The following is a 16,774-nucleotide window of genomic DNA, read 5'->3' as shown; positions in this document are numbered from 1 at the left end:
GTAAAGAAAGCTAACGTTTAAGTTCCTTGCTCAGAACATATGAAAGCTGGTGGTTCCTTTTAACATAAACATAAGTTTTAAGTTGTAGTTATTATAGCAATTATAGGACTATTTCTATTTCTCTCTATACCATTTGTATTTCATATACCTTTGACTATTGGATGTTCTTAAAGGCACTATAGTATTGCCAGCCTAATCTCGGGAGTTGATAGGCTTGAAGTCATAAACACTGCAAGTGTTGTTTGAATGAATGCTTACGAGCCTGCTGCTGGCTACCACCGCTCAGTCAGACTGCTCTATCAAATGTCAAATCATAGACTTAATTATAATATAATAAACACACAGAAATACGAGCCTTAGGTCATTAATATGGTCAAATCCGGAAACTATAATTTTGAAAACAAAATGTATTCTTTCAGTGAAATAAGGAACCATTCCCATTCCTAACGGGTGGCAACCCTAAGTCTAAATATTGCTGTTGCATTGCACAACCTTCAATGTAATGTCATAATTATGTACAATTCTGGCAATTTAATTACGGTCTTTGTTAGAAAGAAATGGTCTTCACACAGTTCGCAATGAGTCAGACAGCCCAAACTGCTGCATGTACCTTAACTCTGCTTGCACAGAACGCAAGAGAAGTGACACAATTTCCCTTAAAAGTTCAAAGAAATTCATGTTAGCAGGCAATATTAACTAAATATGCAGGTTTAAAAAAAATATACTTGTGCATTGATTTTAAGAAAGGCATTGATGTTTAAGGTTAGGTAAACATTGGTGCAACGACAGTGCTTTTTTCACGAATGCACTTGTTAAATCATCACCCGTTTGGCGAAGTAGGCTGTGATTCGATGATAAATTAACAGGCACTGCATCGATTATATGCAACGCAGGACAAGCTAGATAAACCTGCCACGCAGTTTCCTCGTGGAGTGCAATGTAATTGGCGTTGTTGTGAAAACTTGAAATCGGCCCTAATTAGTTGGCCATGCCGATTAAATCGGTCGACCTGTACTTGAGACAAGGATTATGTATGTGTGCCATTCAGAGGGTGAATGGGCAAGATAAAAGATTTAAGTGCCTTTTTTAACGGGGTACAGTAGTAGCTGCCAGGTGCACAGGTTTGAGTGCGTCAACAACTGCAACAATGCTGGGGTTTTCACACTCAATAGTTTCCCGTGTGTATCAAGAATGGTCCACCACCCAAAGGACATCCAGCCAACTGTGGGAAGCATTGGAGTCAACATGGGCCAGCATCCCTGTGGAACGCTTTCAGCACTATGTCGAGCCCATTTTCTGACAAATTGAGGCTGTTCTGAGGGCAAAAGGGGGTGCAACTCAATAGTAGGACGGTGTTCCTATTGTTTTGTACACCGTCTAAAACGGGCCTAAACTGGTCACTTTCATCATGATTTTCTCAAAAATGGTTTGTAAAAATGTAAAAAGCATTTCAAACATCTTTCCTCGCAGTTAAGTTTTTACGTGAAAATTGCCAGAACAATCTGAGATACCAAAAATATTCCTGCTCCTGTTGACGTGGAATCGACCGATTTCTGGTCATCTACGGTATAGCCTATTATAAGTGGTAGTTCCATGACTGTAGATGACACACAGAAGGCAGGACAGGCTCATACAATGCTGTGAAAATATGCAAAAAGGGGTTCATGCTTTTAAAAGAGCCTGTCTGAAAGGCCAAACTAATCCTACATCTTTACCATGTGTCTGTATAATCATGTCAGCGTGCAGAGGATTGTCTCCAGTTAATGTCCCTTTATCCCCTCCACATAATCAATGAGAGTTACCTAGCAGCCAGGCAGGGGTGTTGTCTACCTATTATGGGCTCATTACTTTGGCTAGTCTCTGAAGTGATCCACCTGGCAATGAATTGTTTTTTATTCCCCTGGTCATTTGCATTGTACATGAAATCACTCAGCCTCAGGAATTTTTTATTTTTTAAACAACAGATTTATTTATTTTTAAGAGCCACTTTAGGGTAATTTAATTAATTCACACAAAAGAAGACAAGTGAAAGACAAAACAGTGCAGATAAAAACAAGGTAAAAAAATGTGCAGGTGAGGTTGGAAACCCAAGAGGGCTTATATGACCACATCAACAAACAAAAAAAACACACGATATATGTACAACAGCTGGTTCAATCTACTAGGCCTAAACAAAGACTTTGAATTGCAATTGAACATGAGACTCAACGTAGAAAAAACAACATGTTTGCAAGATATTTTTATATATTTAAATTGTGGTGTGAATACCACCAGTGGTGTGCTGTTTGACTAGGTTACCATCAATGGGTGGCAGCGCTTTACCTGCGACTGAGAATGCAAAGCATCTCTTATGTGTGATTGAATGCAGCACAGCTGTCAGACGTCACAGGAAGAGAGCAGGCTGAAGTGGTTTTCAGGTCTATGACACCTTTGAAACATGTGTCAGGTCCCTGATTATTTCATTCATAACACAGAGATCTGCACTGTTCTCACATGTGCATTTTACTCAAGAAGCATAGACACAAATGTTATCAAAATAACTAATTTATCCTTCTTTAGCTACTACAGACATTAGTGATGGGGGGGGGGGGGTCGATATAGTTGCATAGGGATATTATTTTGAACGCACAATATTATTTTTGACAGTATAGCAATATTATTTTTGCACTAGCTGGCCTTACCTGCACCAAAACTCCAGTATTTTTCCATCATATCTTGTTCTCCATCTTCTTTTTAAAAAGTGAGCCAATTTGTTTTCAGAATTTTTATTTCCATGACTGATCAATACTCGCTTAGTGAGATTGAGACGCTGGGTGACCAATCTTCCATTACCGAGCATACTATTCGCCAATGTTCAATCATTAGTGAATAAACTTGACTAACTCAGAGTGAGGATCTCCTTCCAAAGGGACATCAGATTCTTCAACATAGTGTTTTTCTGAACCCTGGCTTTCCACCGATATCAAAAGGGATTATGTACAACCAGTGGGTTTTACAGTTCATTGAGGGGATTGGAAGAGGGCTCTGTTTTATGACCAATAATAAGTGTTGCAACGGGGGAAATGCACAGCAAGTTACGAGCTTCTGCTTGGAATACTTGGTCATCAAATGTCGCTCTTTATACATTCTCAGGGATTATCGCCACGGCTGTGTACATCCCGCCCCAAGCGATACCAAAAATGCTCTCAAACATCTTTATTGGTACATGGTTCATTGTCTCGGGGGACTTTAACAAAAGTAATTTGAGAACAGCGCTCCCGAATATCTATTAACACATTGACTGTCTAACCCGCAGAGATTCTACGCTGGACCACTGCTACATGTCTAATCAAGCTTTATTTATTAAATCAAGCTTTAGTTATACAGCGCATTTCAGACATGGAATGCGATGTTCTTCACAGGGAAAAAAACTCTGAAAAACAATAAATAAAAATGTAAATATTTACTACACAACAAACATAAGAGGATAACACACTAAATCATAACTGAAGCCATGAAGTGCTTAAGAAAGGCTGGTCATGGCTCACATCAACACCATTATCCCAGAAACCCTAGACCCACTCCAATTTGCATACCGCCCCAACAGATCCACAGATGATGCAATCTCTATTGCACTCCAAGCTGTCCTTTCCCCCCTGGACAAAAGGAACAACTATGTGAGAATGCTGTTCATTGACTACAGCTCAGCATTCAACACCATAGTGCCCTCAAAGCTCATCACTAAGCTAAGGACCCTGGGACTAAACACCTCCCTCTGCAACTGGATCCTTGTCTGCCTGACGGGCCGCCCCCAGGTGGTGAGGGTAGGTAACAACATATCTGCCACGCTGATCCTCGACACGGAGGCCCCTCATGGGTGCATGGCTCAGTCCCTTCCTGTACTCCCTGTTCACCCATGACTGCATGGCCAGGCACGACTCCAACACCATCATTAAGTTTGCCGACATCACAACAGTGGTAGGCCTGATCACCGACAACGATGAGACAGCCTATAGGGAGGAGGTCAGAGACCTCACCTGCTGTCCAAGATGGCGTAGCAGTAGGTTGTCCTGTCGTGTCCCTGTATATATCGTTTCTTTTTCGTTTTTTACATATTTTCTCCACATATCTCTTTGAAAACATTTTTCTAAACCCTAAGCTTCCAAATACTCTCCTGCAACCCGACTCACCCAATGTAGATATTTTTCCTAAAGTATTTATATTTACTTCGGGACCCCTCAACTGAAGCTAGCCAGCTAACCAGCGGGTATGCTAGCGGTCTTCAGCTAACCGGTCATCAGCTAACCTGTATGTCGGAAAGCTCTCGCCTGTTCGTACAACGCGACTTTAACCAGAGCACAACGGACCTATTTATTTTTCATCCCCGGATTCATCCCCGGATTCCCACCGCAAACGGAACATCTTTCAGCTGGATTTTTCAGCAACTAGCTATCTAGCTAAACCGCAACCCCGGATTACTCCTGGCTAGCGTTTCCACCCACTTAGCTTGAAGCTAGCCCGGCCGTAGCACCTGTGCTACCACCGTAGCATACTCCTGAGCTACAATACCCGGGCCCACGACCGGTCTACCGATGTCATCGCATGAAGAGGAATAAACAGACTCACCCCATCGCGACGTCCCCCAAAGGCTAACTCTCTAGCCCTCGCTATCTCCCTGCTTGCTAATTCGGCCTGCTAACTGCTACCTTGTCTAGCCCGGGCCTACAAACTGTTAGCTTGTTAGCACAGGCCTGCTAACCGCCTGAATCGCCGCGTCCCAAACGCTCACCAGACCCATATTTACTTTCTATCTCTTTTGACTTTTAATTTGTTTATACCTTCCGGAAACCTGCCTCACCCAATGTGATACGGAATCGCTATTATTTTTTATTTATTTTTAGAACACACTCAAGAACCTCCAGAAGCTAACCAGCTAACTAGCTACAAGCTATTTAGTCATTGTTAGTTTTTCTTAACCTGGATAACACTCGCCAGTCCAGCTTCCCTGCCCCATCCACCGCTGCCCCCTGGACACTGATCTCTTGGCTACATAGCTGATGCACGCTGGACTGTCCATTAATCACGGTACTCCATTCTGCTTGTTTGTTTTATCTGTTGGCCCCGTTGCCTAGTCTACGCCATTTTACCTGCTGTTGTTGTGCTAGCTGATTAGCTGTTGTCTCACCTACTGTTTTAGCTAGCTTTCCCAATTCAACACCTGTGATTACTGTATGCCTCGCTGTATGTCTCTCTCAAATGTCAATATGCCTTGTATACTGTTGTTCAGGTTAGTTATCATTGTTTTAGTTCACAATGGAGCCCCTAGTTCCACTCTTCACGCCCCTGATAACTCCTTTGTCCCACCTCCCACACATGCGGTGACCTCACCCATTACTACCAGCATGTCCAGAGATACAACCTCTCTCATCATCACCCAGTGCCTGGGCTTACCTCCGCTGTACCCGCACCCCACCATACCCCTGTCTGCGCATTATGCCCTGAATATATTCTACCATGCCCAGAAACCTGCTCCTCTTATTCTCTGTCCCCAACGCTATAGGCGACCAGTTTTGATAGCCTTTAGCCGCACCCTCATACTACTCCTTCTCTGTTCCGCGGGTGATGTGGAGGTAAACCCAGGCCCTGCATGTCCCCAGGCACCCTCATTTGTTGACTTCTGTGATCGAAAAAGCCTTGGTTTCATGCATGTCAACATCAGAAGCCTCCTCCCTAAGTTTGTTTTACTCACTGCTTTAGCACACTCTGCTAACCCTGATGTCCTTGCTGTGTCTGAATCCTGGCTCAGGAAGGCCACCAAAAATTCAGAGATTTCCATACCCAACTATAACATCTTCCGTCAAGATAGAACTGCCAAAGGGGGAGGAGTTGCAGTTTACTGCAGAGATAGCCTGCAAAGTAATGTCATACCTTCCATGTACATACCCAAACAGTTCGAACTACTAATTTTCAAAATTACTCTCTCCAGAAATAAGTCTCTCACAGTTGCCGCCTGCTACCGACCCCCCTCAGCTCCTAGCTGTGCCCTGGACACCATTTGTGAATTGATCACCCCCCATCTAGCTTCAGAGTTTGTTCTGTTAGGTGACCTAAACTGGGATATGCTTAACACCCCGCCAGTCCTACAATCTAAGCTAGATGCCCTCAATCTCACACAAATCATCAAGGAACCCACCAGGTACAACCCTAACTCTGTAAACAAGGGCACCCTCATAGACGTCATCCTGACCAACTGGCCCTCCAAATACACCTCCGCTGTCTTCAACCAGGATCTCAGCGATCACTGCCTCATTGCCTGTATCCGCTACGGAGCCGCAGTCAAACGACCACCCCTCATCACTGTCAAACGCTCCCTAAAACACTTCTGTGAGCAGGCCTTTCTAATCGACCTGGCCCGGGTATCCTGGAAGGACATTGACCTCATCCCGTCAGTTGAGGATGCCTGGTCATTCTTTAAAAGTAACTTCCTCACCATTTTAGATAAGCATGCTCCGTTCAAAAAATGCAGAACTAAGAACAGATACAGCCCTTGGTTCACCCCAGACCTGACTGCCCTCGACCAGCACAAAAACATCCTGTGGCGGACTGCAATAGCATCGAATAGTCCCCGTGATATGCAACTGTTCAGGGAAGTCCGGAACCAATACACGCAGTCAGTCAGGAAAGCTAAGGCCAGCTTCTTCAGGCAGAAGTTTGCATCCTGTAGCTCCAACTCCAAAAAGTTCTGGGACACCGTGAAGTCCATGGAGAACAAGAGCACCTCCTCCCAGCTGCCCACTGCACTGAGGCTAGGTAACACGGTCACCACTGATAAATCCATGATTATCGAAAACTTCAATAAGCATTTCTCAACGGCTGGCCATGCCTTCCGCCTGACTACTTCAACCTCGGCCAACAGCTCCGCCCCGCCCGCAGCTCCTCGCCCAAGCCTCTCCAGGTTCTCCTTTAACCAAATCCAGATAGCAGATGTTCTGAAAGAGCTGCAAAACCTGGACCCGTACAAATCAGCTGGGCTTGACAATCTGGACCCTCTATTTCTGAAACCATCTGCCACCATTGTCGCAACCCCTATTACCAGCCTGTTCAACCTCTCTTTCATATCGTCTGAGATCCCCAAGGATTGGAAAGCTGCCGCAGTCATCCCCCTCTTCAAAGGGGGAGACACCCTGGACCCAAACTGTTACAGACCTATATCCATCCTGCCCTGCCTATCTAAGGTCTTCGAAAGCCAAGTCAACAAACAGGTCACTGACCATCTCGAATCCCACCGCACCTTCTCCGCTGTGCAATCTGGTTTCCGAGCCGGTCATGGGTGCACCTCAGCCACACTCAAGGTACTCAACGATATCATAACCGCCATCGATAAAAGACAGTACTGTGCAGCCGTCTTCATCGACCTTGCCAAGGCTTTCGACTCTGTCAATCACCATATTCTTATCGGCAGACTCAGGAGCCTCGGTTTTTCGGATGACTGCCTTGCCTGGTTCACCAATTACTTTGCAGACAGAGTTCAGTGCGTCAAATCGGAGGGCATGCTGTCTGGTCCTCTGGCAGTCTCTATGGGGGTGCCACAGGGTTCAATTCTCGGGCCGACTCTTTTCTCTGTGTATATCAATGATGTTGCTCTTGCTGCTGGCGATTCCCTGATCCACCTCTACGCAGACGACACCATTCTATATACTTTCGGCCCGTCTTTGGACACTGTGCTATCTAACCTCCAAACAAGCTTCAATGCCATACAACACTCCTTCCGTGGCCTCCAACTGCTCTTAAACGCTAGTAAAACCAAATGCATGCTTTTCAACCGGTCGCTGCCTGCACCCGCATGCCCGACTAGCATCACCACCCTGGATGGTTCCGACCTAGAACATGTGGACGTCTATAAGTACCTAGGTGTCTGGCTAGACTGCAAACTCTCCTTCCAGACTCATATCAAACATCTCCAATCGAAAATCAAATCAAGAGTCGGCTTTCTATTCCGCAACAAAGCCTCCTTCACTCACGCCGCCAAGCTTACCCTAGTAAAACTGACTATCCTACCGATCCTCGACTTCGGCGATGTCATCTACAAAATGGCTTCCAACACTCTACTCAGCAAACTGGATGCAGTTTATCACAGTGCCATCCGTTTTGTCACTAAAGCACCTTATACCACCCACCACTGCGACTTGTATGCTCTAGTCGGCTGGCCCTCGCTACATATTCGTCGCCAGACCCACTGGCTCCAGGTCATCTACAAGTCCATGCTAGGTAAAGCTCCGCCTTATCTCAGCTCACTGGTCACGATGGCAACACCCATCCGTAGCACGCGCTCCAGCAGGTGTATCTCACTGATCATCCCTAAAGCCAACACCTCATTTGGCCGCCTTTCGTTCCAGTACTCTGCTGCCTGTGACTGGAACGAATTGCAAAAATCGCTGAAGTTGGAGACTTTTATCTCCCTCACCAACTTCAAACATCAGCTATCTGAGCAGCTAACCGATCGCTGCAGCTGTACATAGTCTATTGGTAAATAGCCCACCCTTTTTCACCTACCTCATCCCCATACTGTTTTTATTTATTTACTTTTCTGCTCTTTTGCACACCAATATCTCTACCTGTACATGACCATCTGATCATTCATCACTCCAGTGTTAATCTGCAAAATTGTAATTATTTGCCTACCTCCTCATGCCTTTTGCACACATTGTATATAGACTCCCCCTTTGGTTTCTACTGTGTTATTGACTTGTTAATTGTTTACTCCATGTGTAACTCTTTGTTGTCTGCTCACACTGCTATGCTTTATCTTGGCAGGTCGCAGTTGCAAATGAGAACTTGTTCTCAGCTAGCCTACCTGGTTAAATAAAGGTGAAATATATATATATTTTTTTAAATAACCTCTGCCTCAACGTGATCAAGACAAAGGAGATGATTGTGGACTGCAGGAAAAGGAGGACCAAGCATACCCCCATTTCTTATCAACGGGGCTGGAGTGGAGCAGGTTGAGAGCTTCAAGTTCCTTGGATGTCCACATCACCAACAAACTATCAAGGTCCAAACACATCAAATACAGTCGTGAAGAGGGCATGACAAAACCTATTCCCCCTCAGGAGACTGAAAAGATTTGGCATGTGTCCTCAGATCCTCAAAAAGTTCTACAGCTGCACCATCGAGAGCATCATGACTGGTTGCATCACTGCCTGGTATGGCAACTGCTCGGCCTCCGACCGCAAGGCACTACAGAAGGTGCCTTTAACTCTACCTACATATACATATTACCTCAATTACCTCGACTAACCTGTGCCCCCGCACATTGACTCTGTACCGGTACCGCCTGTATGTAGCCTCCACATTGACTCTGTACCGGTACCGCCTGTATGTAGCCTCCACATTGACTCTGTACCGGTACCGCCTGTATGTAGCCTCCACATTGACTCTGTACCGGTACCGCCTGTATGTAGCCTCCACATTGACTCTGTACCGGTACCGCCTGTATGTAGCCTCCACATTGACTCTGTACCGGTACCGCCTGTATGTAGCCTCCACATTGACTCTGTACCGGTACCGCCTGTATGTAGCCTCCACATTGACTCTGTACCGGTACCGCCTGTATGTAGCCTCCACATTGACTCTGTACCAGTACCGCCTGTATGTAGCCTCACAACTGTTATTTTACTGCTGCTCTTTAATTATTATTATATTATTTTATTTTTTACTTATCTATTTTTACTTAACACTTACTTTTCTTTGTTGGCATTGTTGGTTATGGGCTTGTAATTAAGCATTTCACTGTAAGGTCTACACCTGTTTGTGACAAATACAATTAGATTTGATTGGATTTGACTAAAAAGCAACCTAAGGAAAAGGGTATAAGGTCATCTACCGCCCTCCTTTTGACAAATCTGACTATGACTCCATTTTCCTCCTCCCCGCCTACAAACAAAGACTTAAGAGGAAAGTTACGGTGGTCAGGTCTGTACAACAATGGTCTGACCAATCAGAATCCATGCTCCAAGATAAACAATGCTACTTATAAACAAGTCAAGGTGACCCGAGGCAATTGTATCACTAAACAGTACAAATACGACCTACGCAGATTGATCAAGATGGCAAGACAAGTGGAGAAGCAAAGCCAGTCACATCACGGACACCATATTCTCATGCTTCGAGCAAAATGACTGAGCTGCCCGAGGAGAGCCCCTGATGACAATGAGGGCTAAGTGCTTGCGGTCTCCACGGAGGACATATGCAAGTCATTCAAACGTGTTAACCCTGGCAAGGCTGCTGGACCAGACAGCATCTCTAGCCGTGCCCTCAGAGCATGTGCAGACCAGCTAGCTGTTGTGTTTTCTGAAATGTTCTCTCTTTAGCTCAGGCTGTTATCCCCACCTGCTTCAAGATGTCCAGTATCCTCCCATGCCCAAGAAAGAGAAAATAACTGAACGACTACCGACCCGTAGCAGTCACTTCTGTCATCATGAAGTGCTTCGAGAGACTAGTCAAAGACTACATCACCTCCTCGACACACGTGACCCTTTCTAATTTGCCTACTGCCCGACAGGTCCACGAACGACGCAGTTGCCAATGCACTGCACACTGCCCTCACCCACCTGGACAAGAGGAATGTGTGAGGATGTTGTTCATCGAATATAGATTGGCCTTTTATACCATAGTGCCCTCTATGCTCACCACAAAGCTCATAGCCCTGGGACTGAACTCCTCCCTATGCAACTGGGACCTGGGCTTCCTAACAGGCCACCCACAGGTGGTGAAGATAGGCAACATTACCTCCTCCATACTAATTCTCAACACAGGGGCCCCACAAGGGTGCGTCCTCAGTCCCCTCCTGTACGCCCTGTATACTCACAACTGAGTGGCCTCACACAGTCCAAACTCAATCATCAAGTTCGCAACTCTTCAACTTCAGGAGCATATTGTCAGGCTGCATCACAGCCTGGTATGGCAACTCCACCACTGCTGACCGCAAGGCACTAGAGAGGGTGGCATGCTCAGGCAAATGCACCATTGGGTGCACACTGCCTGCCCCTCAGTATACCTACAACACCAGGTGTTGCAAGAAGGCCAAGAAGATCATCAAGGACCTCAGCCTCCTGAGCCACGGCCGGTTCTCCCCGCTTCCATCACTCAGTACAGGAGCATCATGGCTAAAACTAACAGACTGGCCAATAGCTTCTACCCCCCAGACCATCAGGCTGCTGAATAGCCACCACTAGTCAGCTATGCCCCACCCCAACAGACATTTATCATGCTGAATAGCTGCCACCACTACTCCTACCCCCCCCCCCCCTTATAGTCCCAAGCTCTTGATTTCCCTGTCCTAACAGGCATAATGTGTTATGCAGTAAACCACACTTAAAGCAGCTTTAGCTGAGCTACAGATATCTAATAAGCAGCCCTATGTTGTTAGACATTCAAATGTGTGTCCTCGACAGACAAGTGAGAGCAGTAACTCCCAGTATTTAAATTCATGCAAACTAGGGCTAGGGTCTGATTTATTTATTTTTTTACATTTTATTGAGCTGCACCATTTCACCATCATTCCATCGGAAGGAACCTATTGTCCCCACAGATGATAAATCGAAGTTAAACATTGACTACATATTGTTACAAATATGACTCAGGCAGACACTTGTAGCCTACTTTGAACAGTATGAAGTGAATGAACTAAGTGTGGCTAAGAGGTGACTCCTCAAGAAGCTGTTTGAACAGGCATCAAAGGCCAAGACCTAGGACTGTATTAGTTGCTGAGCCTGACTGGACAGGGTTGGGTGCGGCGGTCACAGCCAGGCTGGTGCACAGAGGGCACCAGACCACATACAAAGCTGCCCCTGCTCCAGCATCAACTGGGGAAACCACAGGAAGCACTATGAATAGAGAGCTATTAAGTCCCATGTGACATGAGCACCACTCCGTTGGAAATCTACAAAGGACACACTGGCATCATTTCCTTTTCCTGACATAATCCCTACTGCAGTATTTTCATTTAGGCAAACTATCAAGTAGGGGTGGGACGGGGAGAGGTGGGCTGCAGCGTAGCCTTTACATAAACATAAACAACAACATATACCACTGTCAGGGAAAAATACACTGAGCGTACAAAACGTGAGGAACTGCAACGCTATTGGGTTTTTCACACTCAACAGTTTCCCGTGTGTATCAAGACTGGTCCACCACCCAAATAACATCCAGAGGTGGGCTGCAGAGGTGGGCAGAGGTGGGCTGCAGCGTAGCCTTTACATAAACATAAACAACAACATATACCACTGTCAGGGAAAAATACACTGAGCGTACAAAACGTGAGGAACTGCAACGCTATTGGGTTTTTCACACTCAACAGTTTCCCGTGTGTATCAAGACTGGTCCACCACCCAAATAACATCCAGCCAACTTGACACAACTGTGGGAAGCATTGGAGTCAACATGAGCCAGCATCCCTGTGGAATGCTTGGCACCCTGTGGAGTCCATGCCCTGATGAATTGGGGCTGTTTTGAGGGCAAAAGGGGGTGCAACTCAATATCAGGAAGGTGTTCCTAACGTGTTGTACACTCAGTGTATTTAGCTGTCTAGAGACAACGTTGTTAATAGAGCACCTGTGTTTTCACACCTTTCGCTGACAGAGAAATATCAGTGTTAAACTAATAGGGGCGAAGACATTTTTTCAACCTTTACTATTGAGGAAATACAGCACTATTTTAGGCACACACAAAAGCAGGTGTAACAACCGTATTCATCAACAACAATATAGTGCAACTGTGCTCATAATTGAGATACTCTAGTGTATTGCATTGTGAAATACAGCTCAACAATGAGCTCCCTGAGCACAATTTTACTAGAGAACAGATGTTTGCATATGGGTATGCATGACTATCTAGAGATCACGGTCATCCACTATTAATACTGTGGAACTGAGACTCCACGGCCCACTCTTGCCATATTGAGACTGGGTATAAGTTATTTTGTCATTAGCTGATTAAATAAATGAGGGTCTCCTTGAGACACTACATCTCAGAAGTATCTAATGACTATTTGATATGGCTGCAAATGTTACAATAGCTTACGGTTCTGACTGAGTAAATATGAGCGAAGCCTAAATCAAATCTCTCTCAGCGAGATTGTAGCCTCTGTGTCAAACAGTCCCGTATTTAACACTTTCTTGAAGGTATACCCATTTACAAGTATCAGTGTGAAACTGCCAACTGGGAGCGGCTGGGGTGTTGTTGAACCATGGGGGCTGTTTGCATTTCAAATAATTAGGGATGTGTTAAACTTTGGAAGTGTTAATGAATCTACCTGCAAAAAAAGCTGAGAACCATTCACACAGACCAGACAGCTGTATTTTAGGTACTAGCTCTATAGTTGGCTTTTCATTTAGCATATCATTTGCCCCCTGCCCTTTTCAGATATACGACAATGCTGGTATAAAAAAAGCAGGCAAATTAGTAGATTTTGCTCTGTGTATGAAGGGGATATGAATCTCGAAGTCAGAGTAAGGACAACGGATGGAGTAGCTACCGGTATGTTGACATGAAGGTACATGTATATTATCTGTCAAAATAGGTAGTATTTGTAGGGACATGCAAATACTTACCCAAGTGTACTTATAAAACCATTGACAGAGCCCTCTGCGTAAAGGGAAACGATGTCCCCAATGTGCAAAAAGCTGGACATTGAATCCGACATCTTCGGTGTCTTTCTCCTTGAAAAGGATCAACTGAAATACAAACTTTGTCCCCTTCGGTCTTCTCTACTTGACTGCAACAACTTCTTGGAGTGCTACGCGTTATCTAATGTCGCTCTTCCCCCCGAGGGCTAAGAACCCACATTCGAACGACTTTAGACTTTGTTGTACTGCATCGAGGAGGACAATGTAGTTCATTCAAATAATAGTTTTCTATGTTCTATGAAATAAAGTTTAAACCCGAAAAAGAGCAATGATAGCCCAATATAAATGAAAGCAGAGAAAGTCCAAATGTGTCAGCGAAGTCCTCATGTTGTCACTGCACCTGAAGACAGAAAGCATTAGAACCAGGAAGTGTGTGATGATGATAAATCCTCTAGTGAGCAGCAGTAGCCTGTTCTGACAATGTAGATTAGAAAGATCCACACACCCCTTCATACCCTCTCTTTCCTACATACAATAATTCACTGAGAATTGGTACAATTATGTAGGGTGCAAGGGTGTCAGAGTCAACATTCACGTTTTTATTCAGTGAACATGATTAAGCCTATGTGCTCATATAGAGCCATAATCAGTCAAATTATGTAAATACTGTCAATAAACCATCATTTAAACCATATAAACGAATAAACCATAATTATGAGATACATTTTACATTTAGTTGATTGAGTTTCCTATGAACAGCAATGGCAATGAAGTAAAGCCCTTTATCTTCTTCCCCAGACTCAGATGAACTCGTGGACACAATTTGTATGTCACTGCATCCAGTATGAAGGAATGTTAAGAGTTAGTTTTGCAAGCCACCACTAACTTTTTATTTTTTATTTTATTGAACCTTTATTTAACTTGGCAAGTCAGTTAAGAACAACTTGGTATTTACAATGACAGCCTACCAAAAGGCAAAAGGCCCCCTGGGAGTACGGGAGCTGTGATTTCAAATACAAACATTTCATAACAATATAGGACAAAACACACATCAAGACAAGAGAGACAACACAACACTACATAAAGAGAGACCTAAGACAACAACATAGCAATGCCGCAAAACATGACAACACCACATGGTAGCATCGCAACAAGACAACAACATGATAGAAACACAACATGGCAGCAGCACAACATGGTAGCAGCACAAAACTAGCATTAGCGCATGATTGGAAGTATGCTAGCAGTTACCATAGACTTCCAGTCATTGTGCTAACACTATTTAGCAACAGCGCTAATGCTATTTAGCATCTGACTCAGAGAAAAAATATGCAGGGCTTCAAATCCTGAAGTATCCCTTTAAGATCAGAAGATCACTGCTGTACTAGGCTACTCTCTATGAGAGAGTGATGTAGTGAGATTCAGACATTTCCCTTGTCTTTTCTCTTTGACACAGCCTATGGTGACTAATCCTGTTTAGCTGGAATTATTTAAAAGGATCCTGTATTTGAATCTGAATCTCAACCTATTGCCATACTCTGCTGGATGTTTACTATTCCAGATATTCACTTTCTTACCATACTTTACCGTCTAGGGTTCTCGGTTACTACATCTTCATGGTTTGCTTTAGTAAAAGCATGATAAAGTATTGAACATCATTTAGGCTGATGTAGCAAACACGTTACAGCCTCTGGGCTTGTGTTGATTGTTGACAACTCATGTAGTGACTGGCAAATCATGCTCAGCCTTCGGCCTGGACTTCCTGTCGCAGTCAAGGCGTGATACAGTCTGAGGCTGAGCCAAGCTGTTGTAAGAGACGTCTTGTTGCTTTCCTTACACACCACAATATGTAGGCCTATTCAATCCAAATATAGCCTCTCTTTCATGGTTTTCTAGAGGGAAGCTCTAATCGGTTGAGATCTCATCTGGCCATTCAAAAGGTCAGTGTTTGAGAAAATGACATTTCTAACAATGTGCCAGTTAACTTATCATAGCAATAGTTTTCCAACCTTATCTAAAGTACTTTCTTGCAGTATTCCCAAAAATACAACTCTATAAACATGCAGTTCTTTCCTTCTCAATTTTTCATGAAATATTGATTTCACATGGCAGTCAGGCCATGTCACAAAAATGTGGGATCCTTTTGATTTGCTTTCTCCACCAGGAACATTTTCCAAACTGTAATGACAGCCAGAAGACCCTCTATTTTCTCCATGATTCCTCTGGTTAGCGCTGCCATTGAAAGGCCATTGTAACTGACTGACTGACTGCCTTTAACTCCCTTAACGTTCATGTCCCCGGCTGGGCCATACCTGTACACCAGGCAGCGAATTTGATTATATTCCTTGGCCCATGTGAATGTGTCCATGGTGACCATTTGCATTTCAAGGTTCCTCAGTCTTGTCTCCATAGTGATGGAGAGAAAGGCCCAATGAAGGAGTGTGAGGCCCATAGAGGTCCACTGGACTTGGGGAACATTCTGTCTCACTCTCATTTTGATTAATACCTCGTTTAGTAGGCTACCTCCAGTGATGGTTGGAGAGACCCCACCTTCTCCTTTACAAGTAACTCACAGACACTTTAAGCTTTGTCAAGCATGTAACATCCCCTTTCTTGTAACCAAATGCACCATTACGATCCACTCCATTCCAACTAAGTGCAACAAAGGTTTTGTTAGTTCCCCCAAAATTAAGTAGCATGCTGCAAGGATTATTATCTTCATTGCTCTAAATCAAATCAAATGTATTTGTCACATACACATGGTTAGCAGATGTTAATGCGAGTGTAGCGAAATGCTTTTTTATTTGTATTTATTTTATTTCACCTTTATTTAACCAGGTAGGCTAGTTGAGAACACCTTTATTTAACCAGGTAGGCTAGTTGAGAACACCTTTATTTAACCAGGTAGGCTAGTTGAGAACACCTTTATTTAACCAGGTAGGCTAGTTGAGAACACCTTTATTTAACCAGGTAGGCTAGTTGAGAACGAGTTCTCATTTACAATTGCGACCTGGCCAAGATAAAGCAAAGCAGTTCGACACATACAACGACACAGAGTTACACATGGAGTAAAACAAACATACAGTCAATCATACAGTATAAACAAGTCTATATACGATGTGAGCAAATGAGGTGAGATAAGGGAGGTAAAGGCAAAAAAAGGCCATGGT

The 16,774-nt window shown here is 44.2% G+C and overlaps 1 protein-coding gene across 1 annotated transcript in view; it reads right to left on the bottom strand.

Moving 5' to 3' along the window:
• The window catches only part of LOC109907995 (inositol 1,4,5-trisphosphate receptor type 3), a 47,470-nt gene extending 33,458 nt beyond the window's left edge, over positions 1–14,012 (bottom strand). The window contains exon 1 of the mRNA XM_020506332.2: positions 13,590–14,012. Within this exon, the coding sequence (XP_020361921.1) occupies positions 13,590–13,681 (92 nt within the window). The 5' untranslated portion in view covers positions 13,682–14,012. The remainder of the gene's footprint in view (positions 1–13,589) is intronic.
• Between the last annotated feature and the right edge of the window lie 2,762 nt (positions 14,013–16,774).

This window comes from Oncorhynchus kisutch, linkage group LG17, assembly GCF_002021735.2.
Source record: "Oncorhynchus kisutch isolate 150728-3 linkage group LG17, Okis_V2, whole genome shotgun sequence".
In the NCBI taxonomy this organism is placed as follows: Eukaryota; Metazoa; Chordata; class Actinopteri; order Salmoniformes; family Salmonidae; genus Oncorhynchus; species Oncorhynchus kisutch.
Note: the sequence above shows the minus strand (reverse complement) of the source record. Positions and strands in the feature narration are given on the sequence as shown.